The 24,279-nt window shown below is 43.6% G+C and overlaps 1 protein-coding gene across 2 annotated transcripts in view; it reads left to right on the top strand.

Moving 5' to 3' along the window:
• The window catches only part of LOC139411746 (acyl-coenzyme A diphosphatase NUDT19-like), a 47,794-nt gene extending 33,141 nt beyond the window's left edge, over window positions 1-14,653 (top strand). Inside the window, exons 3-5 of one of the 2 annotated variants that reach the window (XM_071158443.1) lie at window positions 13,922-14,213; window positions 14,261-14,297; window positions 14,439-14,653. In XM_071158443.1, the coding sequence (XP_071014544.1) occupies window positions 13,922-14,142 (221 nt within the window). In that variant the 3' untranslated portion in view covers window positions 14,143-14,213; window positions 14,261-14,297; window positions 14,439-14,653. Of the gene's footprint in view, window positions 1-13,921; window positions 14,298-14,381 lie in introns of both variants that reach the window. The other variant, XM_071158442.1, reaches the window with a different exon arrangement.
• Window positions 14,654-24,279: the final 9,626 nt, after the last annotated feature.

Raw genomic sequence — 24,279 nt, 5'->3', positions numbered from 1 at the left:
ATCACTCCTCCCAGGTTAGAGTTTATATTTACATGAAGGGTCTGGTTACTACATATCACTCCTCCCAGGTTAGAGTTTATATTTACATGAAGGGTCTGGTTACTACATATCACTCCTCCCAGGTTAGAGTTTATATTTACATGAAGGGTCTGGTTACTACATATCACTCCTCCCAGGTTAGAGTTTACATGAAGGGCCTGATTACTACATATCACTCCTCCCAGGTTAGAGTTTACATGAAGGGTCTGGTTACTACATATCACTCCTCCCAGGTTAGAGTTTATATTTACATGAAGGGTCTGGTTACTACATATCACTCCTCCCAGGTTAGAGTTTACATGAAGGGTCTGATTACTACATATCACTCCTCCCAGGTTAGAGTTTACATGAAGGGTCTGGTTACTACATATCACTCCTCCCAGGTTAGAGTTTATATTTACATGAAGGGTCTGGTTACTACATATCACTCCTCCCAGGTTAGAGTTTACATGAAGGGTCTGGTTACTACATATCACTCCTCCCAGGTTAGAGTTTACATGAAGGGTCTGGTTACTACATATCACTCCTCCCAGGTTAGAGTTTATATTTACATGAAGGGTCTGGTTACTACATATCACTCCTCCCAGGTTAGAGTTTACATGAAGGGTCTGGTTACTACATATCACTCCTCCCAGGTTAGAGTTTATATTTACATGAAGGGTCTGGTTACTACATATCACTCCTCCCAGGTTAGAGTTTATATTTACATGAAGGATCTGGTTACTACATATCACTCCTCCCAGGTTAGAGTTTACATGAAGGGTCTGATTACTACATATCACTCCTCCCAGGTTAGAGTTTACATGAAGGGTCTGGTTACTACATATCACTCCTCCCAGGTTAGAGTTTACATGAAGGGTCTGATTACTACATATCACTCCTCCCAGGTTAGAGTTTATATTTACATGAAGGGTCTGGTTACTACATATCACTCCTCCCAGGTTAGAGTTTATATTTACATGAAGGGTCTGATTACTACATATCACTCCTCCCAGGTTAGAGTTTACATGAAGGGCCTGATTACTACATATCACTCCTCCCAGGTTAGAGTTTACATGAAGGGCCTGATTACTACATATCACTCCTCCCAGGTTAGAGTTTACATGAAGGGTCTGGTTACTACATATCACTCCTCCCAGGTTAGAGTTTATATTTACATGAAGGGTCTAATTACTACATATCACTCCTCCCAGGTTAGAGTTTATATGAAGGGTCTGGTTACTACATATCACTCCTCCCAGGTTAGAGTTTACATGAAGGGTCTGGTTACTACATATCACTCCTCCCAGGTTAGAGTTTACATGAAGGGTCTGGTTACTACATATCACTCCTCCCAGGTTAGAGTTTACATGAAGGGTCTGGTTACTACATATCACTCCTCCCAGGTTAGAGTTTATATTTACATGAAGGGTCTGATTACTACATATCACTCCTCCCAGGTTAGAGTTTATATTTACATGAAGGGTCTAGTTACTACATATCACTCCTCCCAGGTTAGAGTTTATATTTACATGAAGGGTCTGGTTACTACATATCACTCCTCCCAGGTTAGAGTTTATATTTACATGAAGGGTCTGGTTACTACATATCACTCCTCCCAGGTTAGAGTTTACATGAAGGGCCTGATTACTACATATCACTCCTCCCAGGTTAGAGTTTATATTTACATGAAGGGTCTGGTTACTACATATCACTCCTCCCAGGTTAGAGTTTACATGAAGGGTCTGATTACTACATATCACTCCTCCCAGGTTAGAGTTTACATGAAGGGTCTGGTTACTACATATCACTCCTCCCAGGTTAGAGTTTATATTTACATGAAGGGTCTGGTTACTACATATCACTCCTCCCAGGTTAGAGTTTACATGAAGGGTCTGGTTACTACATATCACTCCTCCCAGGTTAGAGTTTATATTTACATGAAGGGTCTGGTTACTACATATCACTCCTCCCAGGTTAGAGTTTATATTTACATGAAGGATCTGGTTACTACATATCACTCCTCCCAGGTTAGAGTTTACATGAAGGGTCTGATTACTACATATCACTCCTCCCAGGTTAGAGTTTACATGAAGGGTCTGGTTACTACATATCACTCCTCCCAGGTTAGAGTTTACATGAAGGGTCTGGTTACTACATATCACTCCTCCCAGGTTAGAGTTTACATGAAGGGTCTGGTTACTACATATCACTCCTCCCAGGTTAGAGTTTACATGAAGGGTCTGGTTACTACATATCACTCCTCCCAGGTTAGAGTTTACATGAAGGGTCTGGTTACTACATATCACTCCTCCCAGGTTAGAGTTTACATGAAGGGTCTGGTTACTACATATCACTCCTCCCAGGTTAGAGTTTACATGAAGGGTCTGGTTACTACATATCACTCCTCCCAGGTTAGAGTTTACATGAAGGGTCTGGTTACTACATATCACTCCTCCCAGGTTAGAGTTTATATTTACATGAAGGGTCTGATTACTACATATCACTCCTCCCAGGTTAGAGTTTATATTTACATGAAGGGTCTGGTTACTACATATCACTCCTCCCAGGTTAGAGTTTATATTTACATGAAGGGTCTGGTTACTACATATCACTCCTCCCAGGTTAGAGTTTATATTTACATGAAGGGTCTGGTTACTACATATCACTCCTCCCAGGTTAGAGTTTACATGAAGGGCCTGATTACTACATATCACTCCTCCCAGGTTAGAGTTTACATGAAGGGTCTGGTTACTACATATCACTCCTCCCAGGTTAGAGTTTATATTTACATGAAGGGTCTGGTTACTACATATCACTCCTCCCAGGTTAGAGTTTACATGAAGGGTCTGATTACTACATATCACTCCTCCCAGGTTAGAGTTTACATGAAGGGTCTGGTTACTACATATCACTCCTCCCAGGTTAGAGTTTATATTTACATGAAGGGTCTGGTTACTACATATCACTCCTCCCAGGTTAGAGTTTACATGAAGGGTCTGGTTACTACATATCACTCCTCCCAGGTTAGAGTTTACATGAAGGGTCTGGTTACTACATATCACTCCTCCCAGGTTAGAGTTTATATTTACATGAAGGGTCTGGTTACTACATATCACTCCTCCCAGGTTAGAGTTTACATGAAGGGTCTGGTTACTACATATCACTCCTCCCAGGTTAGAGTTTATATTTACATGAAGGGTCTGGTTACTACATATCACTCCTCCCAGGTTAGAGTTTATATTTACATGAAGGATCTGGTTACTACATATCACTCCTCCCAGGTTAGAGTTTACATGAAGGGTCTGATTACTACATATCACTCCTCCCAGGTTAGAGTTTACATGAAGGGTCTGGTTACTACATATCACTCCTCCCAGGTTAGAGTTTACATGAAGGGTCTGATTACTACATATCACTCCTCCCAGGTTAGAGTTTATATTTACATGAAGGGTCTGGTTACTACATATCACTCCTCCCAGGTTAGAGTTTATATTTACATGAAGGGTCTGATTACTACATATCACTCCTCCCAGGTTAGAGTTTACATGAAGGGCCTGATTACTACATATCACTCCTCCCAGGTTAGAGTTTACATGAAGGGCCTGATTACTACATATCACTCCTCCCAGGTTAGAGTTTACATGAAGGGTCTGATTACTACATATCACTCCTCCCAGGTTAGTTTTTACATGAAGGGTCTGGTTACTACATATCACTCCTCCCAGGTTAGAGTTTACATGAAGGGTCTGGTTACTACATATCACTCCTCCCAGGTTAGAGTTTATATTTACATGAAGGGTCTGATTACTACATATCACTCCTCCCAGGTTATAGTTTATATTTACATGAAGGGTCTGGTTACTACATATCACTCCTCCCAGGTTAGAGTTTACATGAAGGGTCTGGTTACTACATATCACTCCTCCCAGGTTAGAGTTTATATTTACATGAAGGGTCTGGTTACTACATATCACTCCTCCCAGGTTAGAGTTTATATTTACATGAAGGATCTGGTTACTACATATCACTCCTCCCAGGTTAGAGTTTACATGAAGGGTCTGGTTACTACATATCACTCCTCCCAGGTTAGAGTTTACATGAAGGGTCTGGTTACTACATATCACTCCTCCCAGGTTAGAGTTTACATGAAGGGTCTGGTTACTACATATCACTCCTCCCAGGTTAGAGTTTACATGAAGGGTCTGGTTACTACATATCACTCCTCCCAGGTTAGAGTTTACATGAAGGGTCTGGTTACTACATATCACTCCTCCCAGGTTAGAGTTTACATGAAGGGTCTGGTTACTACATATCACTCCTCCCAGGTTAGAGTTTATATTTACATGAAGGGTCTGGTTACTACATATCACTCCTCCCAGGTTAGAGTTTATATTTACATGAAGGATCTGATTACTACATATCACTCCTCCCAGGTTAGAGTTTATATTTACATGAAGGGTCTGGTTACTACATATCACTCCTCCCAGGTTAGAGTTTACATGAAGGGTCTGGTTACTACATATCACTCCTCCCAGGTTAGAGTTTATATTTACATGAAGGGTCTGATTACTACATATCACTCCTCCCAGGTTAGAGTTTATATTTACATGAAGGGTCTGGTTACTACATATCACTCCTCCCAGGTTAGAGTTTATATTTACATGAAGGGTCTGGTTACTACATATCACTCCTCCCAGGTTAGAGTTTATATTTACATGAAGGGTCTGATTACTACATATCACTCCTCCCAGGTTAGAGTTTATATTTACATGAAGGGTCTGGTTACTACATATCACTCCTCCCAGGTTAGAGTTTATATTTACATGAAGGGTCTGATTACTACATATCACTCCTCCCAGGTTAGAGTTTATATTTACATGAAGGGTCTGGTTACTACATATCACTCCTCCCAGGTTAGAGTTTATATTTACATGAAGGGTCTGGTTACTACATATCACTCCTCCCAGGTTAGAGTTTACATGAAGGGTCTGGTTACTACATATCACTCCTCCCAGGTTAGAGTTTATATTTACATGAAGGGTCTAATTACTACATATCACTCCTCCCAGGTTAGAGTTTATATGAAGGGTCTGGTTACTACATATCACTCCTCCCAGGTTAGAGTTTATATTTACATGAAGGGTCTGGTTACTACATATCACTCCTCCCAGGTTAGAGTTTATATTTACATGAAGGGTCTGGTTACTACATATCACTCCTCCCAGGTTAGAGTTTATATTTACATGAAGGGTCTGGTTACTACATATCACTCCTCCCAGGTTAGAGTTTACATGAAGGGCCTGATTACTACATATCACTCCTCCCAGGTTAGAGTTTATATTTACATGAAGGGTCTGGTTACTACATATCACTCCTCCCAGGTTAGAGTTTACATGAAGGGTCTGATTACTACATATCACTCCTCCCAGGTTAGAGTTTACATGAAGGGTCTGGTTACTACATATCACTCCTCCCAGGTTAGAGTTTATATTTACATGAAGGGTCTGGTTACTACATATCACTCCTCCCAGGTTAGAGTTTACATGAAGGGTCTGGTTACTACATATCACTCCTCCCAGGTTAGAGTTTACATGAAGGGTCTGGTTACTACATATCACTCCTCCCAGGTTAGAGTTTATATTTACATGAAGGGTCTGGTTACTACATATCACTCCTCCCAGGTTAGAGTTTACATGAAGGGTCTGGTTACTACATATCACTCCTCCCAGGTTAGAGTTTATATTTACATGAAGGGTCTGGTTACTACATATCACTCCTCCCAGGTTAGAGTTTATATTTACATGAAGGATCTGGTTACTACATATCACTCCTCCCAGGTTAGAGTTTACATGAAGGGTCTGATTACTACATATCACTCCTCCCAGGTTAGAGTTTACATGAAGGGTCTGGTTACTACATATCACTCCTCCCAGGTTAGAGTTTACATGAAGGGTCTGGTTACTACATATCACTCCTCCCAGGTTAGAGTTTACATGAAGGGTCTGGTTACTACATATCACTCCTCCCAGGTTAGAGTTTACATGAAGGGTCTGGTTACTACATATCACTCCTCCCAGGTTAGAGTTTACATGAAGGGTCTGGTTACTACATATCACTCCTCCCAGGTTAGAGTTTACATGAAGGGTCTGGTTACTACATATCACTCCTCCCAGGTTAGAGTTTACATGAAGGGTCTGGTTACTACATATCACTCCTCCCAGGTTAGAGTTTACATGAAGGGTCTGGTTACTACATATCACTCCTCCCAGGTTAGAGTTTATATTTACATGAAGGGTCTGATTACTACATATCACTCCTCCCAGGTTAGAGTTTATATTTACATGAAGGGTCTGGTTACTACATATCACTCCTCCCAGGTTAGAGTTTATATTTACATGAAGGATCTGATTACTACATATCACTCCTCCCAGGTTAGAGTTTATATTTACATGAAGGGTCTGGTTACTACATATCACTCCTCCCAGGTTAGAGTTTACATGAAGGGTCTGGTTACTACATATCACTCCTCCCAGGTTAGAGTTTATATTTACATGAAGGGTCTGGTTACTACATATCACTCCTCCCAGGTTAGAGTTTATATTTACATGAAGGGTCTGGTTACTACATATCACTCCTCCCAGGTTAGAGTTTATATTTACATGAAGGGTCTGATTACTACATATCACTCCTCCCAGGTTAGAGTTTATATTTACATGAAGGGTCTGGTTACTACATATCACTCCTCCCAGGTTAGAGTTTATATTTACATGAAGGGTCTGATTACTACATATCACTCCTCCCAGGTTAGAGTTTATATTTACATGAAGGGTCTGGTTACTACATATCACTCCTCCCAGGTTAGAGTTTATATTTACATGAAGGGTCTGGTTACTACATATCACTCCTCCCAGGTTAGAGTTTACATGAAGGGTCTGGTTACTACATATCACTCCTCCCAGGTTAGAGTTTATATTTACATGAAGGGTCTAATTACTACATATCACTCCTCCCAGGTTAGAGTTTATATGAAGGGTCTGGTTACTACATATCACTCCTCCCAGGTTAGAGTTTATATTTACATGAAGGGTCTGGTTACTACATATCACTCCTCCCAGGTTAGAGTTTATATTTACATGAAGGGTCTGGTTACTACATATCACTCCTCCCAGGTTAGAGTTTATATTTACATGAAGGGTCTGGTTACTACATATCACTCCTCCCAGGTTAGAGTTTACATGAAGGGCCTGATTACTACATATCACTCCTCCCAGGTTAGAGTTTATATTTACATGAAGGGTCTGGTTACTACATATCACTCCTCCCAGGTTAGAGTTTACATGAAGGGTCTGATTACTACATATCACTCCTCCCAGGTTAGAGTTTACATGAAGGGTCTGGTTACTACATATCACTCCTCCCAGGTTAGAGTTTATATGAAGGGTCTGGTTACTACATATCACTCCTCCCAGGTTAGAGTTTACATGAAGGGTCTGGTTACTACATATCACTCCTCCCAGGTTAGAGTTTACATGAAGGGTCTGGTTACTACATATCACTCCTCCCAGGTTAGAGTTTATATGAAGGGTCTGGTTACTACATATCACTCCTCCCAGGTTAGAGTTTATATTTACATGAAGGGCCTGGTTACTACATATCACTCCTCCCAGGTTAGAGTTTACATGAAGGGTCTGGTTACTACATATCACTCCTCCCAGGTTAGAGTTTATATTTACATGAAGGGTCTGGTTACTACATATCACTCCTCCCAGGTTAGAGTTTATATTTACATGAAGGGTCTGGTTACTACATATCACTCCTCCCAGGTTAGAGTTTATATTTACATGAAGGGTCTGGTTACTACATATCACTCCTCCCAGGTTAGAGTTTATATTTACATGAAGGGTCTGGTTACTACATATCACTCCTCCCAGGTTAGAGTTTATATTTACATGAAGGATCTGGTTACTACATATCACTCCTCCCAGGTTAGAGTTTACATGAAGGGTCTGGTTACTACATATCACTCCTCCCAGGTTAGAGTTTATATGAAGGGTCTGATTACTACAAATCACTCCTCCCAGGTTAGAGTAAACATTTACTTAATTCAGAGAGTTGTCAGATTTTCCATTCGTGAATTTAGGGCCTTCCAATTTCTTAATTCAGAGCATTGTCAGATTGTCCATTCGTGAATTCAGGGCCTTCCGCTCTCAGAGAGTTCAGAGCGCACACTGGACGCTCTGGCCGAGGAGTAGGGTTGAACCGAGCGTTCTGACCTAACAGCAGTCAAGCCCCCAAGCTAACTGGGTATCTTTGGCTTGCTTGCTAGCATCTTCCAGACACAAATGAGAGAACACCTCACTCTGACCATTTTACTGGCCCTGGCAGAGCTGGTTAGGCAGTTTTCATGTTATCCAGAGCATTGGTGACTGCAACTGTGCTGCTGGCAACAAATTAATTACGATTTTCTTTCCAACGTGCCCTTTATCCACGTCATCTAGTGCCCTTTATCCACGTCATCTAGTGCCCTTTATCCACGTCATCTAGTGCCCTTTATCCACGTCATCTAGTGCCCTTTATCCACGTCATCTAGTGCCCTTTATCAGTCATCTAGTGCCCTTTATCAGTCATCTAGTGCCCTTTATCCACGTCATCTAGTGCCCTTTATCAGTCATCTAGTGCCCTTTATCCACGTCATCTAGTGCCCTTTATCAGTCATCTAGTGCCCTTTATCAGTCATCTAGTGTCCTTTATCAGTCATCTAGTGCCCTTTATCAGTCATCTAGTGCCCTTTATCCACTTCATCTAGTGCCCTTTATCAGTCATCTAGTGCCCTTTATCCACGTCATCTAGTGCCCTTTATCCACGTCATCTAGTGCCCTTTATCAGTCATCTAGTGCCCTTTATCCACGTCATCTAGTGCCCTTTATCCACGTCATCTAGTGCCCTTTATCAGTCATCTAGTGCCCTTTATCCACGTCATCTAGTGCCCTTTATCAGTCATCTAGTGCCCTTTATCAGTCATCTAGTGCCCTTTATCAGTCATCTAGTGCCCTTTATCAGTCATCTAGTGCCCTTTATCCACGTCATCTAGTGCCCTTTATCCACGTCATCTAGTGCCCTTTATCCACGTCATCTAGTGCCCTTTATCAGTCATCTAGTGCTCTTTATCAGTCATCTAGTGCCCTTTATCAGTCATCTAGTGCCCTTTATCCACGTCATCTAGTGCCCTTTATCCACGTCATCTAGTGCCCTTTATCCACGTCATCTAGTGCCCTTTATCCACGTCATCTAGTGCCCTTTATCCACGTCATCTAGTGCCCTTTATCAGTCATCTAGTGCCCTTTATCAGTCATCTAGTGCCCTTTATCCACGTCATCTAGTGCCCTTTATCCACGTCATCTAGTGCCCTTTATCAGTCATCTAGTGCCCTTTATCAGTCATCTAGTGCCCTTTATCCACGTCATCTAGTGCCCTTTATCCACGTCATCTAGTGCCCTTTATCCACGTTATCTAGTGCCCTTTATCAGTCATCTAGTGCCCTTTATCCACGTCATCTAGTGCCCTTTATCAGTCATCTAGTGCCCTTTATCAGTCATCTAGTGCCCTTTATCCACGTCATCTAGTGCCCTTTATCCACGTCATCTAGTGCCCTTTATCCACGTCATCTAGTGCCCTTTATCCACGTCATCTAGTGCCCTTTATCCACGTCATCTAGTGCCCTTTATCAGTCATCTAGTGCCCTTTATCCACGTCATCTAGTGCCCTTTATCAGTCATCTAGTGCCCTTTATCCACGTCATCTAGTGCCCTTTATCAGTCATCTAGTGCCCTTTATCAGTCATCTAGTGCCCTTTATCAGTCATCTAGTGCCCTTTATCAGTCATCTAGTGCCCTTTATCCACGTCATCTAGTGCCCTTTATCCACGTCATCTAGTGCCCTTTATCAGTCATCTAGTGCCCTTTATCAGTCATCTAGTGCCCTTTATCAGTCATCTAGTGCCCTTTATCCACGTCATCTAGTGCCCTTTATCCACGTCATCTAGTGCCCTTTATCCACGTCATCTAGTGCCCTTTATCCACGTCATCTAGTGCCCTTTATCCACGTCATCTAGTGCCCTTTATCAGTCATCTAGTGCCCTTTATCCACGTCATCTAGTGCCCTTTATCCACGTCATCTAGTGCCCTTTATCAGTCATCTAGTGCCCTTTATCCACGTCATCTAGTGCCCTTTATCAGTCATCTAGTGCCCTTTATCCACGTCATCTAGTGCCCTTTATCAGTCATCTAGTGCCCTTTATCCACGTCATCTAGTGCCCTTTATCCACGTCATCTAGTGCCCTTTATCCACGTCATCTAGTGCCCTTTATCAGTCATCTAGTGCCCTTTATCCACGTCATCTAGTGCCCTTTATCAGTCATCTAGTGCCCTTTATCAGTCATCTAGTGCCCTTTATCCACGTCATCTAGTGCCCTTTATCCACGTCATCTAGTGCCCTTTATCCACGTTATCTAGTGCCCTTTATCCACGTCATCTAGTGCCCTTTATCCACGTCATCTAGTGCCCTTTATCCACGTCATCTAGTACCCTTTATCCACGTCATCTAGTGCCCTTTATCCACGTCATCTAGTGCCCTTTATCAGTCATCTAGTGCCCTTTATCCACGTTATCTAGTGCCCTTTATCCACGTCATCTAGTGCCCTTTATCCACGTCATCTAGTGCCCTTTATCCACGTCATCTAGTGCCCTTTATCAGTCATCTAGTGCTCTTTATCAGTCATCTAGTGCCCTTTATCAGTCATCTAGTGCCCTTTATCCACGTCATCTAGTGCCCTTTATCCACGTCATCTAGTGCCCTTTATCCACGTCATCTAGTGCCCTTTATCCACGTCATCTAGTGCCCTTTATCCACGTCATCTAGTACCCTTTATCAGTCATCTAGTGCCCTTTATCAGTCATCTAGTGCCCTTTATCCACGTCATCTAGTGCCCTTTATCAGTCATCTAGTGCCCTTTATCAGTCATCTAGTGCCCTTTATCCACGTCATCTAGTGCCCTTTATCAGTCATCTAGTGCCCTTTATCCACGTCATCTAGTGCCCTTTATCAGTCATCTAGTGCCCTTTATCAGTCATCTAGTGCCCTTTATCCACGTCATCTAGTGCCCTTTATCAGTCATCTAGTGCCCTTTATCCACGTCATCTAGTGCCCTTTATCAGTCATCTAGTGCCCTTTATCCACGTCATCTAGTGTCCTTTATCAGTCATCTAGTGCCCTTTATCCACGTCATCTAGTGTCCTTTATCAGTCATCTAGTGCCCTTTATCCACGTCATCTAGTGCCCTTTATCCACGTCATCTAGTGCCCTTTATCAGTCATCTAGTGCCCTTTATCCACGTCATCTAGTGCCCTTTATCAGTCATCTAGTGCTCTTTATCCACGTCATCTAGTGCCCTTTATCAGTCATCTAGTGCCCTTTATCCACGTCATCTAGTGCCCTTTATCCACGTCATCTAGTGCCCTTTATCCACGTCATCTAGTGCCCTTTATCCACGTCATCTAGTGCCCTTTATCCACGTCATCTAGTGCCCTTTATCAGTCATCTAGTGCCCTTTATCAGTCATCTAGTGCCCTTTATCCACGTCATCTAGTGTCCTTTATCAGTCATCTAGTGCCCTTTATCCACGTCATCTAGTGCCCTTTATCCACGTCATCTAGTGCCCTTTATCAGTCATCTAGTGCCCTTTATCCACGTCATCTAGTGCCCTTTATCAGTCATCTAGTGCTCTTTATCCACGTCATCTAGTGCCCTTTATCAGTCATCTAGTGCCCTTTATCCACGTCATCTAGTGCCCTTTATCCACGTCATCTAGTGCCCTTTATCCACGTCATCTAGTGCCCTTTATCCACGTCATCTAGTGCCCTTTATCCACGTCATCTAGTGCCCTTTATCAGTCATCTAGTGCCCTTTATCAGTCATCTAGTGCCCTTTATCCACGTCATCTAGTGCCCTTTATCCACGTCATCTAGTGCCCTTTATCCACGTCATCTAGTGCCCTTTATCAGTCATCTAGTGCCCTTTATCAGTCATCTAGTGCCCTTTATCCACGTCATCTAGTGCCCTTTATCCACGTCATCTAGTGCCCTTTATCCACGTCATCTAGTGCCCTTTATCAGTCATCTAGTGCCCTTTATCAGTCATCTAGTGCCCTTTATCCACGTCATCTAGTGCCCTTTATCCACGTCATCTAGTGCCCTTTATCCACATCATCTAGTGCCCTTTATCAGTCATCTAGTGCCCTTTATCAGTCATCTAGTGCCCTTTATCAGTCATCTAGTGCCCTTTATCAGTCATCTAGTGCCCTTTATCCACGTCATCTAGTGCCCTTTATCAGTCATCTAGTGCCCTTTATCCACGTCATCTAGTGTCCTTTATCCACGTCATCTAGTGCCCTTTATCCACGTCATCTAGTGCCCTTTATCCACGTCATCTAGTGTCCTTATCAGTCATCTAGTGCCCTTTATCAGTCATCTAGTGCCCTTTATCAGTCATCTAGTGCCCTTTATCAGTCATCTAGTGCCCTTTATCCACGTCATCTAGTGCCCTTTATCCACGTCATCTAGTGCCCTTTATCCACGTCATCTAGTGCCCTTTATCCACGTCATCTAGTGCCCTTTATCCACGTCATCTAGTGCCCTTTATCCACGTCATCTAGTGCCCTTTATCCACGTCATCTAGTGCCCTTTATCCACGTCATCTAGTGCCCTTTATCAGTCATCTAGTGCCCTTTATCAGTCATCTAGTGCCCTTTATCCACGTCATCTAGTGCCCTTTATCCACGTCATCTAGTGCCCTTTATCCACGTCATCTAGTGCCCTTTATCCACGTCATCTAGTGCCCTTTATCCACGTCATCTAGTGCCCTTTATCAGTCATCTAGTGCCCTTTATCAGTCATCTAGTGCCCTTTATCCACGTCATCTAGTGCCCTTTATCCACGTCATCTAGTGCCCTTTATCAGTCATCTAGTGCCCTTTATCCACGTCATCTAGTGCCCTTTATCCACGTCATCTAGTGCCCTTTATCAGTCATCTAGTGCTCTTTATCAGTCATCTAGTGCCCTTTATCAGTCATCTAGTGCCCTTTATCAGTCATCTAGTGCCCTTTATCCATGTCATCTAGTGCCCTTTATCAGTCATCTAGTGCCCTTTATCCACGTCATCTAGTGCCCTTTATCAGTCATCTAGTGCCCTTTATCAGTCATCTAGTGCTCTTTATCCACGTCATCTAGTGCCCTTTATCCACGTTATCTAGTGCCCTTTATCCACGTCATCTAGTGCCCTTTATCAGTCATCTAGTGCCCTTTATCAGTCATCTAGTGCCCTTTATCCACGTCATCTAGTGCCCTTTATCCACGTCATCTAGTGCCCTTTATCAGTCATCTAGTGCCCTTTATCAGTCATCTAGTGCCCTTTATCAGTCATCTAGTGCCCTTTATCAGTCATCTAGTGCCCTTTATCCACGTCATCTAGTGCCCTTTATCCACGTCATCTAGTGCTCTTTATCCACGTCATCTAGTGCCCTTTATCCACGTCATCTAGTGCCCTTTATCCACGTCATCTAGTGCCCTTTATCCACGTCATCTAGTGCCCTTTATCCACGTCATCTAGTGCCCTTTTGACTTCATGGAGAGAGATTTGGACTCCAAGCCGACTTCCTCAGTTGAGAGAAAAAAAGATCTTTAGGTTTTTGAGTTGTGTTTTGTTTGTTATGTTATTCTCCCGGTGAATGTAGGTTGTTTTCTTCTCATGTTGAAGTCAAAACTGTCAATCTGATTTGATATGGTTACTGCCAGATGATCGTTTTACTGTTTAACGTGTGTGTGTGCGCGTCTCCTCCTCTTACCAGGTGACGAGATGTACCCAGAGGAGGGGTCATGTCAGATGGATGTGACCCTGAACACAGACCAGAGCCTTAATGAGCTTCATCAGGGCTGTTCAGCACTGCACCGTATCGTAGCCTTGGACCCCTACACCGCTGCTGCTGTCATCACCATCACACCCAAATACAACCACCTGCTGCCCTTCACACGGTCCAGCCTGAGACCCGGCACCAGCAGTCAGCTCTGAGAGACGGGTTGACACTCAAATGGCACCCTATTCCCAATGACCTTTCAGCAGAGATACACAAACTACTGGTCCACAGTCGTGCACTATATAGGGAATAGGGTGCCATAGGGCTCTGGTCTAAAGTAGTGCACTATATAGGGAATAGGGTGTCATAGGTCTCTGGTCTAAAGTAGTGCACTATATAGTGAATAGGGTCCTATAGGGCTCTGGTCTAAAGTAGTGCACTATATAGGGAATAGGGTGCCATAGGGCTCTGGTCTAAAGTAGTGCACTATATAGGGAATAGGGTGCCATAGGGCTCTGGTCTAAAGTAGTGCACTATATAGGGAATAGGGTGCCATTTGTGATGTGACCCATGTTTTGTGCTGTACAGGCCTGCTGCTAAGGTCTTGCTGCTGGTTTTGGACGGTTTAGGCCGTCATTGTAAATAAGAATTTGTTCTTAACTGACTTACCTAGTTAAACAAAGGTTAACTAAAAAATGTATTAAATTCTGGAACAATGGAAATTGATCTTGTTTTCAAATACCTCTCAATGTATTATTTCTGTACAGATGTATTTAATCAGTGTGTTTTGTATGAAACATTCATTAGAACTATCACACCATTAACCACTGAGTCTACAAAAGATTAAGAACACTTGCTCTTTCCATGACCGACTGACCAGGTGAGTCCAGGTGAAAATCATTTAATGTCACCTGTTAAATCCACTTCAATCAGTGTAGATGAAGAGGAGACAGGTTAAAGAAGGATTTTCAAGCCTTGACAATTGAGACATGGATTGTGTGTGTGTGTGTGTGTGTGCGCCATTCAGAGGGTTAATGGGCAAGACAAAATATTTAATGCCTTTGAACAGGGTATGGTAGTATGCCAGGTGCACCGGTTTGAGTGTGTCAAGAACTGAAAAGCTGCTGGGTTTTTCATGCTCAACAGTGACCTGTGTGTATCAAGAATTGCCCACCACCCAAAGGACATCCAGCCGACTTGACACAACTGTGGGAAGCATTGTAGATTACATGGGCCAGCATCCCTGTGGAACGCTCTTGACACAATTCCAATCCATGCCTGACACATTGAGGCCTGACCCACTGAGGCTGTTCTGACCCATTGAGGCTGTTCCGACCCGTTGAGGCTGTTCCGACCCGTTGAGGCTGTTCCGACCCGATGAGGCTGTTCCGACCCGATGAGGCTGTTCCGACCCTTTGAGGCTGTTCCGACCCGCTGAGGCTGGACCGACCCATTGAGGCTGGACCGACCCGATGAGGCTGTTCCGACCCAATGAGGCTGTTCCGACCCGCTGAGGCTGTTCCGACCCGCTGAGGCTGTTACGACCCTTTGAGGCTGTTCCGACCCGCTGAGGCTGTTCTGACCCGTCCGACACATTGAGGCCTGACCCACTGAGGCTGTTCCGACCCGTTGAGGCTGTTCTGAGGGTAGAAGGGGGTGGTGTAACTATATTAGGAAGGTGTTCTGACCCACTAAGGCTGTTCTGACCCGTTGAGGCTGTTCTGAGGGCAGAAGGGGTGTAACTCTATTAGCAAGGCGTTCTTAATGTTTTGTCACTCAGTATGTCTAGGTAAATAATGCAGTAGTTGAGTTGTACAATTAACATATATCAGCCAGTGGATTCAGAAATAATGTGGATCTCACAATCACATAAACCCAGTTGATTCAGAAATACTGTGGATCATAAACCCAGGGAAACAGGAAACGGAAGCTGCACGTTCACCAACACAAACCCAGGGAGACAGGAGACACAAGCTGCACGACCACCAGGTAAGTCATGACAACAAGAGACACATCTCAATAGGTGTTCCAGGTAAGTCATGACAACAAGAGACACATCCAGGTGACACATCCTATTGAGATGTAAGTCATGACAACAAGAGACACATCTCAATAGGTGTTCCAGGTAAGTCATGACATGAAACATCTCAATATGTGTTCCAGGTAAGTCATGACAACAAGAGACACCTCTCAATAGGTGTTCCAGGTAAGTCATGACAACAAGAGACATCTCAATAGGTGTTCCAGGTAAGTCATGACAACAAGAGACATCTCAATAGGTGTTCCAGGTAAGTCATGACAACAAGAGACACATCTCAATAGGTGTTCCAGGTAAGTCATGACATGAAACATCTCAATAGGTGTTCCAGGTAAGTCATGACAACAAGAGACACATCTCAATAGGTGTTCCAGGTAAGTCATGACATGAACATCTCTATGTGTTCCAGGTGTCTCTTGTTGTCATGACTTACCTGGACCACCTATTGAGATGTTTCATGTCATGACTTACCTGGAACACCTTTTGAGATGTGTCTCTTGTTGACATGACTTACATCTCAATAGGTGTTCCAGGTAAGTCATGACATGAAACATCTCAATAGGTATTCCAGGTAAGTCATGACAACAAGAGAAACATCTCAATAGGTGTTCCAGGTAAGCCACGACAACAAGAGACACATCTCAATAGGTGTTCCAGGTAAGTCATGACAACAAGAGACACATCTCAATAGGTGTTCCAGGTAAGTCATGACATGAAACATCTGTCAATCAATATACCCTGTCAATCAATAGACCCTGTCAGTCAATAGACCCTGATCCTTATAAACTGTCCAGAGTAGACCCACTACTGATCCTTATTAACTGTAGAGACCCACTATTGATCCTTATCAACTGTCCAGAGTAGACCCACTACTGACCCTTATCAACTGTCCAGAGTAGACCCGCTACTGATCCTTATCAACTGTAGAGAGTAGACCCACTACTGATCCTTATCAACTGTAGAGCGTAGACCCACTACTGATCCTTATTAACTGTCCAGAGTAGACCCACTAATGATCCTTATTAACTGTAGAGACCCACTACTGATCCGTATTAACTGTAGAGAGTAGACCCACTACTGATCCTTATTAACTGTAGAGACTAGACCCACTACTGATCCTTATAAACTGTAGAGACTAGACCCACTACTGATCCTTATTAACTGTCCAGAGTAGATCCACTACTGATCCTTATAAACTGTCCAGACTAGATCCACTACTGATCCTTATCAACTGTCCAGATTAGACCCACTACTGATCCTTATAAACTGTGGAGAGTAGACACACTACTGATCCTTGTAAACTGTGGAGAGTAGACCCACTACTGATCCTTATACTGTCCAGAGTAGACCCACTACTGATCCTTATACTGTCCAGAGTAGACCCACTACTGATCCTTATCAACTGTCCAGAGTAGACCCACTACTGATCCTTATCAACTGTCCAGACTAGACCCACTACTGATCCTTATTAACTGTAGAGACCCACTACTGATCCTTATACTGTCCAGAGTAGACCCACTACTGATCCGTATCAACTGTCCAGACTAGACCCACTACTGATCCGTATCAACTGTCCAGACTAGCCCCACTACTGATCCGTATCAACTGTCCAGACTAGACCCACTACTGATCCTTATACTGTCCAGACTAGACCCACTACTGATCCGTATACTGTCCAGACTAGACCCACTACTGATCCTTATCAACTGTCCAGAGTAGACCCACTACTGATCCTTATCAACTGTCCAGGGTAGACCCACTACTGATCCGTATCAACTGTCCAGACTAGACCCACTACTGATCCTTATCAACTGTCCAGAGTCGACCCACTACTGATCCGTATACTGTCCAGACTAGACCCACTACTGATCCTTATCAACTGTCCAGAGTAGACCCACTACTGATCCGTATCAACTGTCCAGACTAGACCCACTACTGATCCTTATCAACTGTCCAGAGTAGACCCACTACTGATCCGTATCAACTGTCCAGACTAGACCCACTACTGATCCGTATCAACTGTCCAGACTAGACCCACTACTGATCCGTATCAACTGTCCAGACTAGACCCACTACTGATTTTATCAACTGTCCAGAGTCCACCCACTACTGATCCGTATCAACTGTCCAGACTAGACCCACTACTGATCCAAATGAAATTAATGGAATTAAACATTCAAATCACTAGATTTTCTTCACCGTTATTTAAATGACATTTTCACTGAAGCCCGGAGTAGAATGTTGTACTCACTTGAAAACAATATTGCAGTATATATTGTATAGTGTTGTTGTATGCTAGTCTAGGTAGGATCATTGTGTTGTAGGCTTGTCTAGGGAGGATCATTGTGTTGTAGTCTAGTCTAGGTAGGATCCTTGTGTTGTAGTCTAGTCTAGGTAGGATCCTTGTGTTGTAGTCTAGGTAGGATCCTTGTGTTGTAGGCTAGTCTAGGGAGGATCATTGTGTTGTAGACTAGTCTAGGGAGGATCATTGTGTTGTAGACTAGTCTAGGGAGGATCATTATGTTGTAGACTAGTCTAGGGAGGATCATTATGTTGTAGACTAGTCTAGGGAGGATCATTGTGTTGTAGGCTAGTCTTGGTAGGATCATTGTGTTGTAGTCTAGGTAGGATCCTTGTGTTGTAGGCTAGTCTTGGTAGGATCATTGTGTTGTAGTCTAGGTAGGATCCTTGTGTTGTAGGCTAGTCTTGGTAGGATCATTGTGTTGTAGGCTAGTCTTGGTAGGATCATTGTGTTGTAGTCTAGGTAGGATCCTTGTTTTGTGTTGTTGTAGGCTAGTCTTGGTAGGATCATTGTGTTGTAGGCTAGTCTTGGTAGGATCATTGTGTTGTAGTCTAGGTAGGATCCTTGTTTTGTGTTGTTGTAGGCTAGTCTTGGTAGGATCATTGTGTTGTAGGCTAGTCTTGGTAGGATCCTTGTTTTGTGTTGTTGTAGGCTAGTCTAGGTTGGATCATTGTGTTGTAGGCTAGTCTAGGTTGGATCATTGTGTTGTAGGCTAGTCTAGGTAGGATCATTGTGTTGTAGGATCATTGTGTTGTAGGCTAGTCTAGGTAGGATCATTGTGTTGTAGGATCATTGTGTTGTAGGCTAGTCTAGGTAGGATCATTGTGTTGTAGGATCATTGCGTTGTAGGCTTGTTTAGGGAGGATCATTGTGTTGTAGGCTAGTCTTGGTAGGATCATTGTGTTGTAGGCTAGTTTAGGGAGAATCATTGTGTTGTAGGCTAGTCTTGGTAGGATCATTGTGTTGTAGTCTAGGTAGGATCATTGTTTTGTGTTTTTGTAGGCTTGTCTAGAGAGGATCATTGTGTTGTAGGCTTGTCTAGGGAGGATCATTGTGTTGTAGGCTAGTCTTGGTAGGATCATTGTGTTGTAGACTAGTCTAGGTAGGATCATTATGTTGTAGGCTAGTTTAGGGAGGATCATTGTGTTGTAGGCTAATTTAGGGAGGATCATTATGTTGTAGGCTAGTTTAGGGAGGATCATTGTGTTGTAGGCTAGTTTAGGGAGGATCATTGTGTTGTAGGCTAGTTTAGGGAGGATCATTGTGTTGTAGGCTAGTCTTGGTAGGATCATTGTGTTGTAGGCTAGTCTAGAGAGGATCATTGTGTTGTAGACTAGGGATGATCATTGTGTTGTAGGCTAGTCTAGGTAGGATCATTATGTTGTAGGCTAGTTTAGGGAGGATCATTGTGTTGTAGGCTAGGTAGGATCATTATGTTGTAGGCTAGTCTAGGGAGTATCATTGTGTTGTAGGCTAGTCTTGGTAGGATCATTGTGTTGTAGACTAGGGAGGATCATTGTGTTGTAGGCTAGTTTAGGGAGGATCATTGTGTTGTAGGCTAGTTTAGGGAGGATCATTGTGTTGTAGGCTAGTCTTGGTAGGATCATTGTGTTGTAGGCTAGTTTAGGTAGGATCATTGTGTTGTAGGCTAGTTTAGGTGGGATCATTGTGTTGTAGGCTAGTCTAGGTAGGATCATTGTGTTGTAGGATCATTGCGTTGTAGGCTTGTTTAGGGAGGATCATTGTGTTGTAGGCTAGTCTTGGTAGGATCATTGTGTTGTAGGCTAGTTTAGGGAGGATCATTGTGTTGTAGGCTAGTCTTGGTAGGATCATTGTGTTGTAGGCTAGTTTAGGGAGGATCATTGTGTTGTAGGCTAGTCTTGGTAGGATCATTGTGTTGTAGTCTAGGGAGGATCATTGTTTTGTGTTTTTGTAGGCTTGTTTAGGGAGGATCATTGTGTTGTAGGCTAGTCTTGGTAGGATCATTGTGTTGTAGACTAGTCTAGGTAGGATCATTGTGTTGTAGACTAGTCTAGGTAGGATCATTGTGTTGTAGGCTAGTCTTGGTAGGATCATTGTGTTGTAGACTAGTCTAGGGAGGATCATTGTGTTGTAGGCTAGTCTTGGTAGGATCATTGTGTTGTAGGCTAGTCTTGGTAGGATCATTGTGTTGTAGACTAGGGAGGATCATTGTTTTGTGTTTTTGTAGGCTTGTCTAGGTAAGATCATTGTGTTGTAGACTAGTCTTGGTAAGATCATTGTGTTGTAGACTAGTCTAGGGAGGATCATTCTGTTAGTAGTAGTCTGGTTGGGTAGGTAGCCTGGTTGGGTAGGTAGTCTGGTTGGGTAGGTAGTCTGGTTAGGTAGGTAGTCTGGTTGGGTAGGTAGCCTTGTGGGTAGGTAGTCTGGTTGGGTAGGTAGTCTGGTTGGGTAGGTAGCCTGGTTGGGTAGGTAGTCTGGTTGGGTAGGTAGCCTGGTGGGTAGGTAGTCTGGTTGGGTAGGTAGTCTGGTGGGTAGGTAGTCTGGTTGGGTAGGTAGTCTGGTTGGGTAGGTAGTCTGGTTGGGTAGGTAGTCTGGTTGGGTAGGTAGTCTGGTTGGGTAGGTAGCCTGGTTGGGTAGGTAGCCTGGTGGGTAGGTAGTCTGGTTGGGTAGGTAGTCTGGTTGGGTAGGTAGTCTGGTTGGGTAGGTAGCCTGGTTGGGTAGGTAGCCTGGTTGGGTAGGTAGCCTGGTGGGTAGGTAGCCTGGTGGGTAGGTAGTCTGGTTGGGTAGGTAGTCTGGTTGGGTAGGTAGTCTGGTTGGGTAGGTAGCCTGGTTGGGTAGGTAGTCTGGTTGGGTAGGTAGCCTGGTGGGTAGGTAGTCTGGTTGGGTAGGTAGCCTGGTTGGGTAGGTAGCCTGGCGGGTAGGTAGTCTGGTTGGGTAGGTAACCTGGATGGTAGGTAGCCTGGTTGGGTAGGTAGTCTGGTTGGGTAGGTAGTCTGGTTGGGTAAGTAGCCTGGCGGGTAGGTGCCCTGGGGGGTAGGAGAGCTGGGTCAGTAACTGAAAGGTTGCTGGATCGAATCCCATAGCTGACAAGGTAAAAATCTGTCGTTCTGCCCCTGAACAAGGCAGTTAACCCACTGTTCCCCTGAACAAGGCAGTTAACACATTGTTCCCTGGGCGCCTTTGACGTGGATGTTGATTAAGTCATGCAACCGAGTTTAGTTGGCCAAGGTTAGAGAGTTTAACAGACAGAGTTTAATAACAGCCAGACCAACTCAGCATCGGAGTGGGTTAGATGTCAGAGTGGGCTGTTTAACAGACACCTCAGCATCAGAGTGGGTTAGATGTCAGAGTGGGCTGTTTAACAGACACCTCAGCATCAGAGTGGGTTAGATGTCAGAGTGGGCTGTTTAACAGACATCTCAGCATCAGAGTGGGTTAGATGTCAGAGTGGGCTGTTTAACAGACACCTCAGCATCAGAGTGGGTTAGATGTCAGAGTGGGCTGTTTAACAGACACCTCAGCATCAGAGTGGGTTAGATGTCAGAGTGGGCTGTTTAACAGACACCTCAGCATCAGAGTGGGTTAGATGTCAGAGTGGGCTGTTTAACAGACACCTCAGCATCAGAGTGGGTTAGATGTCAGAGTGGGCTGTTTAACAGACACCTCAGCATCAGAGTGGGTTAGATGTCAGAGTGGGCTGTTTAACAGACACCTCAGCATCGGAGTGGGTTAGATTTCAGAGTGGGCTGCAGAAACTTCTACGTTTTGAAGCCACAGGGGTTTTGACGAGATAGAGTACAGTTTATGGCAGATTTGACCTTTCGGAGCAGGGTAGGAGAATTTACACAGCAGGTTAGGATAATTTACACTGCAGGTTAGGAGAATTTACACAGCAGGTTAGGATAATTTACACTGCAGGTTAGGATAATTTACACTGCAGGTTAGGAGAATTTACACAGCAGGTTAGGATAATTTACACTGCAGGTTAGGATAATTTACAATGCAGGTTAGGAGAATTTACACAGCAGGTTAGGATAATTTACACTTATTTATTTAACCAGGTAGGCTAGTTGAGAACACCTTTATTTAACCAGGTGAGCTAGTTGAGAACACCTTTATTTAACCAGGTGAGCTAGTTGAGAACACCTTTATTTAACCAGGTAGGCCAGTTGAGAACACCTTTATTTAACCAGGTAGGCTAGTTGAGAACACCTTTATTTAACCTGTAGGCTAGTTGAGAACACCTTTATTTAACCAGGTAGGCTAGTTGAGAACACCTTTCATTAACCAGGTAGGCTAGTTGAGAACAAGTTCTCATTTGCAACTGCGACCTGGCCAAGATAAAGCAAAGCAGTGTGAACAGACAGCAGGTTAGTAGAATTAGGTTCAGGTTAGGAAAAGGGTTAGGGTTAGCTAAGATGCAAACATTTTCCACTTTTGATGTCCAGTTGACATAAACCCCATGGGCGGGGGGGTTTCCACACCTGCTTTGATCTGAAATTTGATTGGTCGACAGTCCACCTTTTCTGTTGTGAGATTTGATTGGACGGTGAGTGTTTGGCGAAGTAATCTGAGATTCACCTGGCACATTCGCACCGAGAAGCAGAACAACAGAAACTAGAAAAAAAAAAAAAATTAGAAGCAAATGTTATTTTAAAAAATATGGATTTCTACACCCAAACGAAACAGACAAATGCAGTCAAAACCAGTCAAAACCAGTCCTTATCATTGGAAACAGTGAGAGTCCCAAATGGCACTCTATTCCATACAGGCCCTGGTCAAAAGTAATGCACTATATAGGGAATAGGGTCCTGGTCTAAAGTAATGCACTATATAGGGAATAGGTCTCTGGTCTAAAGTAGTGCACTATATAGGGAATAGGTCTCTGGTCTAAAGTAGTGCACTATATAGGGAATAGGTCTCTGGTCTAAAGTAGTGCACTATATAGGGAATAGGTCTCTGGTCTAAAGTAGTGCACTATATAGGGAATAGGGCTCTGGTCTATAGTAGTACCACTATATAGGGAATAGGGCTCTGGTCTATAGTAGTACCACTATATAGGGAATAGGGCTCTGGTCTATAGTAGTACCACTATATAGGGAATAGGGCACTAGTCTATAGTAGTACACTATATAGGGAATAGGGCTCTGGTCTATAGTAGTACCACTATATAGGGAATAGGTCTCTGGTCTATAGTAGTCCCACTATATAGGGATAAGTGTCCCATTTGGGATGCAGAGACCGTATTCCTCTTCAACCTTTTCCTTCTGTCTGATTGCAATCCTGTGTGAAGCTTCCACTCTCACAACATCCTGAGAGCACTTGTCTGTGTGACTGAAGAACCAGCAGGACAGTCTGCATAACAATGGGGACTAGAGTAACAGCCGTTCAGCGAGACAGGAAACTGTCCTAACGTTATGCTCATCAGTTGATCCATACAGAAGAGACGTTTCTTTTACATGAGGATGTTGCATAGCCTATGTCATGTACGACACCGATCGTACGGTGTGGTTGTTGAATGACACACGTTCCGTGGTACACACGGCTGTAGTGTAGTGGTAGTGTGGTAGTGTAGGCCTATAAGGCTGTAGTGTAGTGGTAGTGTGGTAGTGTAGGCCTACAAGGCTGTAGTGTAGTGGTAGTGTGGTAGTGTAGGCCTATAAGGCTGTAGTGTAGTGGTAGTGTGGTAGTGTAGGCCTATAAGGCTGTAGTGTAGTGATAGTGTGGTAGTGTAGGCCTATAAGGCTGTAGTGTAGTGGTAGTGTGGTAGTGTAGGCCTATAAGGCTGTAGTGTAGTGGTAGTGTGGTAGTGTAGGCCTATAAGGCTGTAGTGTAGTGGTAGTGTGGTAGTGTAGGCCTATAAGGCTGTGTAGTAGTGGTAGTGTGGTATTGTAGGCCTATAAGGCTGTAGTGTAGTGGTAGTGTGGTAGTGTAGGCCTATAAGGCTGTAGTGTAGTGGTAGTGTGGTAGTGTAGGTCTATAAGGCTGTAGTGTAGTGGTAGTGTGGTAGTGTAGGCCTATTAGGTTGTG

The sequence above is a fragment of the Oncorhynchus clarkii genome, chromosome 6 (assembly GCF_045791955.1).
Source record: "Oncorhynchus clarkii lewisi isolate Uvic-CL-2024 chromosome 6, UVic_Ocla_1.0, whole genome shotgun sequence".
Lineage (NCBI taxonomy): Eukaryota > Metazoa > Chordata > Actinopteri > Salmoniformes > Salmonidae > Oncorhynchus > Oncorhynchus clarkii.
This window is presented reverse-complemented; position numbering and strand designations above follow the sequence as displayed.